This window comes from Hippopotamus amphibius, chromosome X (assembly GCF_030028045.1).
Source record: "Hippopotamus amphibius kiboko isolate mHipAmp2 chromosome X, mHipAmp2.hap2, whole genome shotgun sequence".
Lineage (NCBI taxonomy): Eukaryota > Metazoa > Chordata > Mammalia > Artiodactyla > Hippopotamidae > Hippopotamus > Hippopotamus amphibius.
The window spans coordinates 130,010,431-130,022,908 of NC_080203.1; the positions used below are offsets into that span (position 1 = coordinate 130,010,431).

The following is a 12,478-nucleotide window of genomic DNA, read 5'->3' on the forward strand; positions in this document are numbered from 1 at the left end:
TCATCGAAGTGACTCAACAAGACTGTGTGTCCCCTTCGGCTCTGGGCAGGAAGCAGAACTCCTCCATGGGGGTTGTAAAGCTGTGTGACACGGTGACCCCCAAACCCTAATGAAATCAAACCCAGCTGGTCACGAGTCACTGCAGCAAAGCCTCAAACCCCGGGACTCGGAGTTTGGGAGCCTCGTCTCTCGACTGAGCAGGCATGGCATTCTCCGAGGTCACACTGCACAGCACACGGGCCAGGGCACCGCCAGGACAGACACACACTCACGGTGTCTGCAGGCCTTTCTGCACCAGGGGATCACACAGAAACCTGCACTTCTCTTCACACACACACATTCATTATTGCATAACAAACCGATGACTGCTTTTTAAAAGAACCTCCAACTGATGCTGCTGGAAATCTTTTCTTTGAAATACACAAATGCAGATGTAAGGAGCAGAAAAAGCAGAGAGAGGGAGAGGAGACTGATTATAGACTCTGAGGTATAAATACAAATGTAGCTTTTTAGAAAGCTTAACAGTCAACTTTCACCCTCAAAACTACTACTTTAAAAAAAACTGCAATAGTTTAATGGATTGCATTTTCAACTACATTTGCCCCAGAGCAATCATTAAAAATATCTGACCAAAAAAAAAAAAAAAAAAGCCAAGAAGAATACTAAAATTATTAAGCGACATCAATATTTGGAAAGTGTCTATCATGTGTTGTCTTACGCCTTGACATAAAGCATCCCTTTTCATTTCAGAGGAGAACTTACCATTTTCTTTTCTTTTTTAAGTATAATACTTTTATTGCACTCAGCTTTAATATAAGCTAAATAAGACCTTATATCTGTTGCTAATTTGTCAGCAAGGAAAGTAACTCGACGTAGAGAAACTTTTAAGGAAAGAAAACGCAAATGAGGTCAGAGCTTTGGGTGAACTTTTAGGAATAATTATGTTTTAGGAATGTCTACTTGAGGATGATCTCTCCAGATATTTGGTAACATGAAATTTTAGAGTTGTGGTAAATTAAGTTAAATGATGGAAGTTTACTGAATAGCTGATTATTTCCTAAATAATATAAGATATTGAGACATCAATTACTAAACAGAGAAACTAAAGGTATTTAGGGCTATTAATGAATATGTTTGGTGTCACCCTGAGATGTTCTCTGTAAGAAAGCAAACGTTTTTAGATCTACAGAATGCTAATGTAAAAGACAGTTCATAATTGCTTAGTTCTTAGTTTTGACTAGAAGTTAAGGTTTTAAGAGTTGAGGACTCTAATTTAAACATGTAATTAGAGCTCCTAAAAATAGTAAAGGAAGCATTTCAGTAAAGAGTAGAGAAGTAGAATATGTGTTTTCAGTGAAGAAAGTATGAGGAATGGAATTACATTTTTTTTTTATTTGGAGTATAGTTGTTTTACAATGTTGTATTAGTTTCTGCTGTACAGCAAAGTGGAATTCCCTGTGCTTTACAGCAGGTTCTCATGTTATCTATTTTATACATCTTAGTGTATATATGTCAATCCCATCTCCCAATTCATCCCACCACCCGCCTTCTTCCTTGGTGTCCACACATTGTTCTCTACATCTGTGTCTCTATTTCTGCCTTGCAAACCAGAGAACTTACATTTTCTATCGTTTCCCCCAATTTCTTCCCTTTGCATTAAGGATAAGCTAATCAAAGGGAAAGACAGCTTCAGCGAAGCGCTGACAACGAGGCTGGGAACTCAAGATGTGGGTGAAAACAGAGCACCTGCAACTGTCACGAATGTGTCGACTTTGTCCCCAGGTACCTTTTACACGAGCTGATACTAGAAGAGCTGGTGCACAGAAATGCTCAGACAGCTGGATGCAAGTCACAATGACATTGGGCCATGATATCTTGAGGGTGTCCCCCACATGCCTTAAGATGGGATCCGGGCAGCTTTATCCTGGCTCCCTGCAGGATGCTTACCTGCTTGTAGAGGTCCGTGGAGGGCGACGACCGGGACCTTTCATGGATGTACTGTGGTCTCTCGTGTTGGTCCAGACCCACGTCCAGGATGTTGTCTGCCGAGTGGTACCTCCCAGAACTCCTGGCTTCTGGGGCTTTCCTCTGTTCCCTCCACGAGGCTTGATACTCTGCAAAGGTTCCAAGCCTCTGAGGCGGGTCTGATCTCCCCACCTTCCCCTCTTTTCCAGGGCCCACTGTCCACAGCCTGTCCGGCTTCTCCTTGGGGAACTCACAGGGCGCTGGCCTCGGCCCCGGCCGCTGGCCTACGGGCTTGCTGGTTTCCTCGAAGAACTTCCACCTGTCGGCAAAGGTGCGCACAGTCTCGTTGGAGAGTGCGGGGCGTTGGCGCCGGCGGTCGTCCCCCGCGAGCCCCACCTCGTTCATCTTCTCGGGCTCGGAATAGGACTTCAGTTTCTGCTCGGCTGTGAAGCGCCTCCGGCCTGCGATGCGCGAGGCGGGCAGCGCGCCACCGGCCCTTGAGGGCGGCCTGGATGGGGCCGCCTCCCAGACGCGGGGGGTGGTGTCGGGGTCCTCCGGGCTGGGCTCCAGGTCGCGGCGCCGAAACGACGTGGCCCTCAACACGCGAGCCTGCGCCTCCTTCAGGTGGTCCTTATAGGAGCCGGGGAAGCCGGCTTCCGGGGCGGCCCCCGAGCCCCTCGCCGGCTGCGGCCCCCAGGGGCGCGCCCCAGCCCCGGCCTCCTCCGCCTCCTCCTCCTCTGCGGCGCCGGCCAGGGCCGCCGAGCTCCGGCTCTTCTGCAGCCTGGCTCGCCGCTGCTGAATCTCGTTCCTTAGGGTGGTGGCGAAGCGGTCGCTCCTCCGCAGGGGTTTGCCCGCCGGGGCCTCGGACGGCAGCCTCTCCGCGGTGCCGTCGCGGCCGGTGTCGGGCCGGCGCGCCCCATCCCAGGTCAGCGACTGCAGCATGGGCGTCTGCAGGGGGCAGACCTCGCCGCCCCTGCCGGCCCGCGCGAAGCCGCCTGCGACCCTCTTCACGCCGGCTTTTTCCACGAGGCCGGCCCCGGGCGGTTCCTCGGCTCCCAGGCAGTGGCCCTCGGCCGCCCTGGCCGCCGGCGCCGCCCTCGCTCTCTGCCGGACGCCCGGGGCCGCGTCGAGCCGGGGCGGGTAGCAGCCGGGCTGCGCGGCCGGCGCACTCCCCTGCGGGCCGCGTCTGGAGGTCACGCAGTAGCAGCGGCTCTGCGCGCCACAGTCCCCCTTCTGGTCGCCAGCGCTGGGCCACCCGACCGGAGTGGCGTTCTCATCCAGGAAGCGGTCGGCCCTGACCCCCTCGTGAAAGAAGGGGCTCTCGTCGCTGGAGTGGCGCGGGTGCTGGCACGCGGGCGAGGACTGCGGGCAGCGCACGTCCGTGCTGGACAGGGAGGCCTGGAGCCGGCTGGGGGCCCCCGGGAGCGCCCTGGCCCTGCTGTCGCAGGGCGGCCACCCGCAGTCCAGGTGCACACCCTGCGCGCAGCCCGAGCTCCCAGCTCTCCTCCTGTCCGCGGGGCGCACGGGTCTCTGCGGCTGATCGGCCGCGTCCGGTCTCCAGTCGCTGTGAGACGGAGCGCGGGTCAGGCCCGGAAAGTGCTGCGTGGTGGCTGCCTCTGAGAACGGAGAGCCCTGGGTCTTCTCGTGGCTCTTGGTGGCAGCGAAGCTGTCACTGCGGAGAGGCGGAGGAGGTGGAGGAGGGGAGGGAGGAGCTTTTTTCTTATCGGGAACATACCAGACTGGCCCAAAACTGGACCTCCCGGAAGCAGCTAGCTTGGGCTCAGGACTGTCCCCGGGCCTAGGGCTTCTGCTGCTGTCACAGGGGAACCTGGGTGGTAAGCACCCGAGCCTCTCATCCACACCCGGAGGGTCACTGGCAGCCAGGCCCTGCCGGCTGCTACCTAAGGTGGAGGCCTCCCAAAGGCCCACTTTGTAGAGAATGTTCTCAGCAGAGGAGGCATCCGCCCTGGGCAGGGTGTGGTCAGGCGTGCTGGAGCTGGTGGAGAAGGAGCTGTAAGCCGAGTCCCGCTTGCTCGGGCCGCCCAGGTGATCGATGCTGCTGTTGGACCTGGCGGCAGAGAGGCACCCGGAGGGGAAGGACTGGGCGTGCTGGTCCAGGCTGTCCACGCTCCCCAGGGAGCTGAAGTGGTCAGAGGTGCGCTGCAGATTCGTCTGCTCCCATGCGCCACTGGACAGGTCCTGGGAGGAGGAGCTAGGAAAGAAAAACCACAGGCAACAGTGTGCTTTAGAGTCAAGTTGCAGCAAAGGGCAAGATGAGACAGTGCATGTGGGCCCAGCTGGTCCTGTGCCCACAGGAACGTGCGCGCTAACCACTCTTCCCCGATAGAGAACCCTGCACGGGAATGTGACCGCAGCGCGTCTAAGTTTTCCATTTCAAAGAGCAGCTTTCTGAGGACAGGCTGAAAGGACCGAGTCATACCCACATGATGCCTTTTCCTAAACAGAAAACCTTCAATGCTGCAGTACATTTCACACCTCAATACCCACAGGCTAGGCCTCGTCCACAGAGGACAGCAGCAGGCAGTGCCCCTGCGAACAGCTTTAGAGTCAAGTATCACAGATAGCAAACTGCAGCCCACAAGCTAAGAACAGCTTTTAAATTTTTTAATGGGGGGAGAGGGGGAAGAATCAAAAGCATACTTCATGATCTGTGAAAATGATATGAAATTCAAATTTCAGTGCTTGTAAATAGTTTGCTGGGAGCAGGGTCATGGCTGTGTGCCTGCTCCAAGGGCAGAGCTGAGCAGCTGCCACAGACACTGGCCCACCAGCCTGAAAGCTCAAGCCTATCTGGCCCCTTGAAGAACGAGTTTGTGGACCCCTGGTTTAGTGCGTGAAATGATTCATACGATGGACTGCTAACCCAAAGAAGAGAGAATGCCAACCAAGAGAGAATGATCTTCAACTTAAAAAGGCAAGTTCAAAGATAACATGACTTTTCCAAACCCAGATGTTAAATTACAGGCATACCTCATTTTACTGCGCTTTGCAGATATTGAATTTTTTTTTCCAACAATTTGAAGGTTTGTGACAACCCTGCACTGAGCAAGACTATAGGCACCGTTTTCCCCAACATGATTTGCTCACTTTGTGTCTCTGCATCACATTTTTAAAAAATCACATCTCAGTTTTCTTCATTATTATTTCTTACGGTGATCTATAATCAGTGATCTTTAGTGTCACATTTGCAGAAAGAGTACAACTAAATGAAAGCTCAGATGATGATTAGCATTTTTTTGGGGGGGGGGCCCCATGGCACACAGGATCTTACTTCCCCTGACCAGGGATGGAAGCCATACATGCCCCCTGCAGTGGAAGCAGGGAGTCCTATCCAGTGGACCACCAGGAAAGTCTCAAGATGATGATTAGCATTTTTTAGCAATAAAGTATTTTTAAAGTAAGGTATGGACATTTTTTTAAGGCATATAGCTCTCAATGGTGAAACTATCCAGGCATGTTAAGTGCTTTCATTAAAGCTCAACGAAACTGGAACATTCATGCTTCAATCAATCAATCAATCATTCAATCAATTTTTAAAAAACTGTGGCTACTTGAGGTGTGAGAAGAACCAGGATAAGAGAGAAAAATGTGAGACCTGGGTAAGCACACAAGAGCGTGAGCTGGAGGGAGGCGATGACCATCTGGGTCCCACACCATGTCCTCAGAGGACAGACCAACTCCCCTTCCAGAAATGTAGCATGTTCCACTCCATCCTCCCACCAATATTCCTGAGAGCACTTTTCCAGGAGATTCTAAATCCAAGCAGCTACGAATAAAGCCAACCACTGCTTCCACAGGGCATACGTGTTTCTTTAATCAGAAAACCACCGAACAGGCTTAATGGAGATCCTATTACATTAAAGTAACTTCAATAATGAAATATAAGGCACTTGGATGAGAACCTGGTTTTCCAAAAATACCCTGGACTCCAAAAACTATAATCTCTTATGGCTTTAAATAGGTAATATTGCATTTAAGAGCTATTTCCTCCACAGCAGACCAGTCTTTTAAGAGCCAAAAATTGATTTTGAGATAGTTTTGTTAGCTCCAAACACACATGCAGACACACACAGCCATGCATATCACAGATACGTGCGCACGCACACACACATTCACTCGTGCACTGTGCACACACCCCACAGCCACACTGCTGCTGTGACCAGCATCCTTCTCATAACCAGTGAGGACACTGGCCACTAACCCGAGGTGACCAGTCAGCTCCGCGCGACCAGCAGGAGCATCGCCAAGCCAAGACCCCCGTGGTGCTGTCACGTGTTTGCCTGGCGTTAGCCCTTCTGGCCCCGACACGTGGGCTCCGGGTAAGTCAGGATGAGTCGCACTCCCCCCTTCCACCAGCTCACAATTCTCACATCCTCTATCTCACAGTCACCAAGAAACCACCAGGCCCCCACGGCTGGTCCCAAGCTTGGCACATGGGCTGTGAAGCCCACTGGTTTCCCCTGTAACCTGGGGCTTGGGGAGAGGGTGCTGGTGTGTAACAGAATTTCCTGGGGGGCTTTGGCAAAATATACCTGCCCAGCAATAAGTAACTCCTCCCTTCTAACCTGCACATACAAATCTCAAAAGAAGGGTAGTGGCTGTGGGCACGGGGGTGACGTGGCCAGCCATCCCACTCGGCTGGCCCACAGGGATGCAGCCAAAAGGGGGACTCAGTCCCCAGGCTCCCGATTTATCAATTAGACGACATAAATGAGAAAGCACACTCGCTCGTCCTTCCTCTTGGTGTTTTATTTTTTGTTTTCAAGTATTATACACCTGCCTACTCGGTGAAAACATTTAGAGTCCTATCAGTAATAGTGTGTCCACAGCCTTTTCCCATCAGGAAAAGAACATCATTCTGAGGTCAAGAAAGACACGATTTAAAACACAACAATCCAAAATCTATGGGTCACAGCAAAAGCAGTTCTAAGAGGGAAGTTTAGAGCAATACAAGCTTACCTCAGGAAACAAACAAACAAACCTCAAACACTCTAACCTTACACCTAAAGGGACTAGAGGAAGAGCAAACAACCCAGAAGTTGGTAGAAGGAAAGAAATCATGAAGATCAGAGCAGAAATAAATGAAATACAGACTAAAAACCATGAACAAAGATCAATAAAACTAAAAGCTGATTCTTTGAAAAGATAAACAGAATTGATAAACCTTCAGCCAGACTCACCAAGAAAAAAAAGAGGGCCCCAAATCAATAAAATCAGAAATGAAAACGGTTATAACTGATACCACCGAAACACAACCTAGAAGAAATGGATAAATTTCTAGAAAAGCACAATCTCCCAAGACCAAACCAGAAAGCATAAAACATGAACAAACCAATTACTTACTGGTAACGAAACAATCTAAAAAACAAAAACAAAAAAACTCCAGGACTAAACGGCTTCATCTGGTGAACTCTACCAAACATTTAGAGAAGAAGTAATAACATCTTTCCTTCTCAAACTACTCCTCAAATTGCAAAGGAAGGAATGCTTCTGAACTCATTCTACAAGGTCAGCATCACCCTGATACCAAAACCAGACAGACATATCAGAAAATAAAATTACACGTCAGTATCACTGATGAATGTAGATGAAAAATCCTCAACAAAATATTAGCAAGCTGAATCCAAAAAATATATTAAAAGGGTCATACACCATGATCAAGTGGCACTTATCCCAGGGATGCACGGATGGTTCCGTATCTATAAATCCACCAGTGTGATGCACCACATTAACAAGCTGAAGGATAAAAACCATATGATCATCTCAATAGATGCAGAAAGAAATCTGACAAAATTCAGCATCCATTATGATAAAAACTCTCAACAAAGCAGGTATAGAGGGAACCTACCTCCACATGATAAAAGCCATACACAACAAACCCACAACATCAGACTCAACAGTGAAACGCTGAAAGCATTTCCTCTAAGATCAGGAACAAGACAAGGATTTCCACTCTCACCACTTTTATTCAACATACTTTTGGAAGCCCTGGCCACACAATCAAAGAAAAAGCAATAAAAGGAATCCAAGCTGGAAAGAAAGAAGTCAAACTGTCACCGTTTGCAGATGACGTGACACTGTACAATAAGTCCCCTACATACGAACCTTCAAGCTGCACACTTTCAACGATGCGGACGTGCGTTCGCATGTCCAATCATGTAAGTTAGTTCACGGGTCTGCCGTACATTGTCATGTGTGTCCATCCTCTACAAGTGGTTGTGCTTTTGTATACTTCACTGTACAGTAGTGTATAGAGTACAGCAGTACAGTATCTTTACTTCCAGCCCAGGATGTCCGGAAGCAAGTGTAAAAGCAGCGGTGATGTAGCTGGTACTGCTAAGAAGTGCCAGGCGATAAGGATGGAACTTGCTGTGCAGCACAAGGAGCTTACTAATGAAGACCTGATGGAACTGGAGGCCCACAGAGAAGACCAACAGAGACGAGAGGAAGAAGTAACTGAGGAACCAAAGAGATTCACGAAGCAGGAAATGGCAAGGGGATGTTCTTTACTTGAGGAGGCACAGGACCTGAACACATAACGGTACACAAAGGTTGCAGCAGCCATTCAGAATGCAGTCCAGTGCTACCATGTCATCTACGACAAGAAAAAAAGAGCTATACACAGACATCAGTGGATCATTTTTTCAAGAGGGTAGAGAGAATTGAGTCCAGCAAGGAACCAGCAGCTGTGCCATCCACGTCAGGCATGTGTGAAACTGCAGCTCGCCCTCCGTCTCCTGTGGCTGACGATCCTTCAGCTCTACCACCCCCCACCTCCTCTCCCTCCTCCATTCAGTAACTCTTCTTGCCTGGTCACTTGATGCCAGCCCCTGTATGCCAGCTGTTGTACTGGACTACTTTACTTTTCAGGTACTGTACTGTAAGAATAAAAACGTTTTATTTTGGGGGTTTTTTGGGGGGTTTTTTTTCGTATTATTTATGTGAAAAGTATTATCAACCTATTACAGCACAGTACTATATAGCCAACTGTATTAGTTGGGTACCTAGGCTACCAACTTTGCTGGACTTAACGAACAAATTGGACTTACAAACATGCTCTCAGATTGGAACTCGTTTGTATGTAGGGGTCTTCCTGTACATAGAAAATCCTAAAGATGCCACCAAAAATCTACTACAGCTCATCAGCAAATTTGGTCAAGTTGCAGGATACAACATTAATATAAAGAAATGAGTGGCATACTAACAATGAACTATCTGACAGAGAAACTAAGGCAACAATCCCATTGACCAATGCATCAAAAAGAATTAAATACCCAGGAATAAATGTAACCGAGGACGTAAAAGACCAGTACTCAGAAAACTATAAGACACTGATGAAGGAAACTGAAGATGACATACACGGATGGAAATATATACTGTGTTCGTGGACTGGAAGAATATTGTTAAAATGACCATACTACACCAAGTCAATCTACATACTCAGTGCAATCCCTATCAAAATACAAAGGGCATTTTTCACAGAACAAGAATAAATAATTTTAAAATGTTCATGGAAACATTAAAGACCCTGAATAGCCAAAACAATCTTAAGAAAGAAGAACAGAGCTGGAGGTATCATGCCCCCTGACTTCAGACTATACTACAAAGCTACCGTCATCAAAACAATATGGTACTGGCACAAAAATAGACACACAGATCAATGAAACAGAACAGAGAGCCCAGAAGTAAACCCACACACTTATAATCAATTAATCTACAAGAAAGGAGGCAAGGATATACAGTGGAGAAAAGACAGTCTCTTCAATAAGTGGTACTGGGAAAACTGGACAGCTACACGTGAAAGAATGAAATTAGAACATTCTCTAACACCATATTTAAAATTAACTCAAAATGGGTTAAAGACCTCAGTTTAAGACCGATAACCATAAAATTCCCAGAGGAAAAAACAGGCAGAACACTCTTTGACATAAATTGTAGCAATATTTTTTTGGATCTGTCTCCTAAAGCAAAGGAAAGAAAAGCAAAAATACACAAATGGCACCTATTTAAAATTAAAGGCTTTGAGGGGTTGGGGGGGGATGAATTGGGAGATTGGGATTGCCATATATACATTACTAATAAGAAAAAAAATCAAATTGTACACTTTAAATATATGCAGTTTATTGTATGTCAATTGTATCTCAATAAAGTTCTTAAAATAAAATGTATTAAAGTCAAAAAAAAAATTAAAGGCTTTTTCAGAGGAAAGGAAACCATCAATAAAATGAAAAGACAACCTATGGAATGGGAGAAAATATTTGCAAATGATATAACCAATGAGGAGTTAATATGCAAAATATATGAACAACCCACCCATCCAACTCAATATCTAAAAAACAAATGTGATTTAAAAATGGGCAGAAAACCTGAACAGACATTTTCCCAAAGGAGACATATAGATGGCACATGAAAAGATGCTCAACATCGCTAATCAGAGAAATGCAAATCAAAACTGCAATGAGGTATCACTTTATACCTGTCAGAATGGCCATCATCAAAAAGACAACAAATGCTGGTGAGGACTACCATATGACCTAGCAATTCCACTCCTTGGGGTATATACCCAAAGAAAATGAGAACACTGATTTGAAAAGATACATGCACCCCAATATTCATAGTAACATTATTTACAAGTAGTCAAGATATGAAAGTAATCTAAATGTCTGTCAACAGATGAACAAATTAAGAAGATGTGGTATAGATTATATATATACACACACACACACACACACACACAATGGAATACTGCTCAGCCACAAAAAAGAATGAAATTTTGCCATCTGCATCAACATGGATGGGCCTGGAGGATATGATGCTTAATGAACTAAGACAGAGAAAGACAAATACTGTATGATCTCAGTTATATGTGGAATCTAAAAAATGAAACAAATGAATGTAACAGAACAGAAGCCGACTGACAGACGTAGAGAACAAACTAGTGGTTATCAGTGGGGCGAGGGAAGGGGAGAGTGGCAGGAGAGGGGTAGGGGAGGAAGAGGTACAAACTATAAAATCAATTAGCTACAAGGATATACTGTATAGCACAGGGAACATGGCCAATATTTTATAATAACTTTAAATGGAGTATAATCTATCAAAACTTTGAACACTATGTTGTACGCGTGAAATGAATAATATCGTAAATTAACTACACCTCAACAAAAATTACAATAAAGTAAGAAACACACTATTGGGACTTCCCTGGTGGTGCAGTGGTTAGGAACCTGCCTGCTAATGCAGGGGACGTGGGTTTGAGTCCTGGTCCGGGAAGACCCACATGCCGCAGAGCTGCTAAGCCCGTGCACCACACCTACTGAGCCTGCACTCTACAGCCTACAAGCCACAACTACTGAGCCCATGCACCACAACTACTGAAGCCCAAGTGCCTAGAGCCCGTGCTCTGCAACAAGAGAAGCCACCACAATGAGAAGCCCACGCACCACAACCAGGAGTAGCCCTGGATCGCCACAACTAGAGAAAGCCCGCACACAACAACGAAGACCCAACATAGCCAATAAATAAATAAAAATTAAAATTTTTTTTTAAGTTATTTAAAAAAAAGAAAAGAAGCACACTACTACAACAGGGTAGGGAAGTCAAGAGTGTGGTAGAAAGTGAAACCAGCTTCCCATCCCAGCAGACAAGGTGCGCCTACCTGGCGTGGTGCCGGCCAGGTCGAGAGGGGCAGGTGCTGGTAGAAGGGACTGGAGAGGCCGTGTCAGGGTGGCTGTCGGGGAACTTGGTGGCGTGCCAGGAGTGCGGCCTCCAGCTCAGCTCATTCCTCCTGAAAAAGGATGCAGATGATCAGGGACTTCACACAGGACAACTTCGTGCTAAGAAAGGAGCGAAAGGCAGAAATAATTCCTGCATGATTTACGACATTGCTGTCAGGTACTTCCCACTGCATCTGGGTACCAACGCTCTGTACAGGTTCGTTACTGGAGAACTAACCTGGGTGAGAGTCACAGGCTCCAAGATGTGAACCAGCCCTTAGGCTTCCAAATTTATTCTAAGTAAGCACATGAATCTGGACCCTGCCTCCCCCACCACCAAGACCACAGCAGCATCTTCTCGCTGTCCGCTGTCAGTACAACTTTGCACAGGCCCTTAGCCCCTCTGAGGAGAAGGCATTGGGCCGCATAAAAGCTTGAGCTGGGTCCCGCAGAGTTTTGACAGCGTTTGTTTATTCACCCACTAACTAAGTGAACACGGCTATCCTGTAGTTAACGGGGACCGGTGGGCACATATTCTTCTGAGCCTTCCAGAGTGTGTGAAGTCATCTAAGGGTCCCCATTATGGGAATTACCTCGCCCTACACCAAAAGGCTCCAGTCCATTTCCGCCAGGGCTTCTGAACATGGCAGGAGCCATCCTTGCCCCACCCCACCCACCTCACCATCTGGGGGTGGCTTACTAGGTTTTTGGCCACACCTGCCCAGGTGTGATAAAGCATGTCCAGTTGCAAATCCCTGCAGCTGCCATATGAACATCAC

At 47.3% G+C, this 12,478-nt stretch overlaps 1 protein-coding gene across 5 annotated transcripts in view; it reads right to left on the minus strand.

Moving 5' to 3' along the window:
• Nucleotides 1-12,478, minus strand: part of SHROOM2 (shroom family member 2) — a 135,276-nt gene that overhangs the window by 49,824 nt on the left and 72,974 nt on the right. For 4 of the 5 annotated variants that reach the window (XM_057718027.1, XM_057718026.1, XM_057718023.1 and 1 more), the window contains 2 exons: nt 11,642-11,770; nt 1,948-4,177 (listed from right to left, as the gene is read on the minus strand). In XM_057718027.1, the coding sequence (XP_057574010.1) occupies nt 1,948-4,177; nt 11,642-11,770 (2,359 nt within the window). The remainder of the gene's footprint in view (nt 1-1,947; nt 4,178-11,641; nt 11,771-12,478) is intronic. The other variant, XM_057718025.1, reaches the window with a different exon arrangement.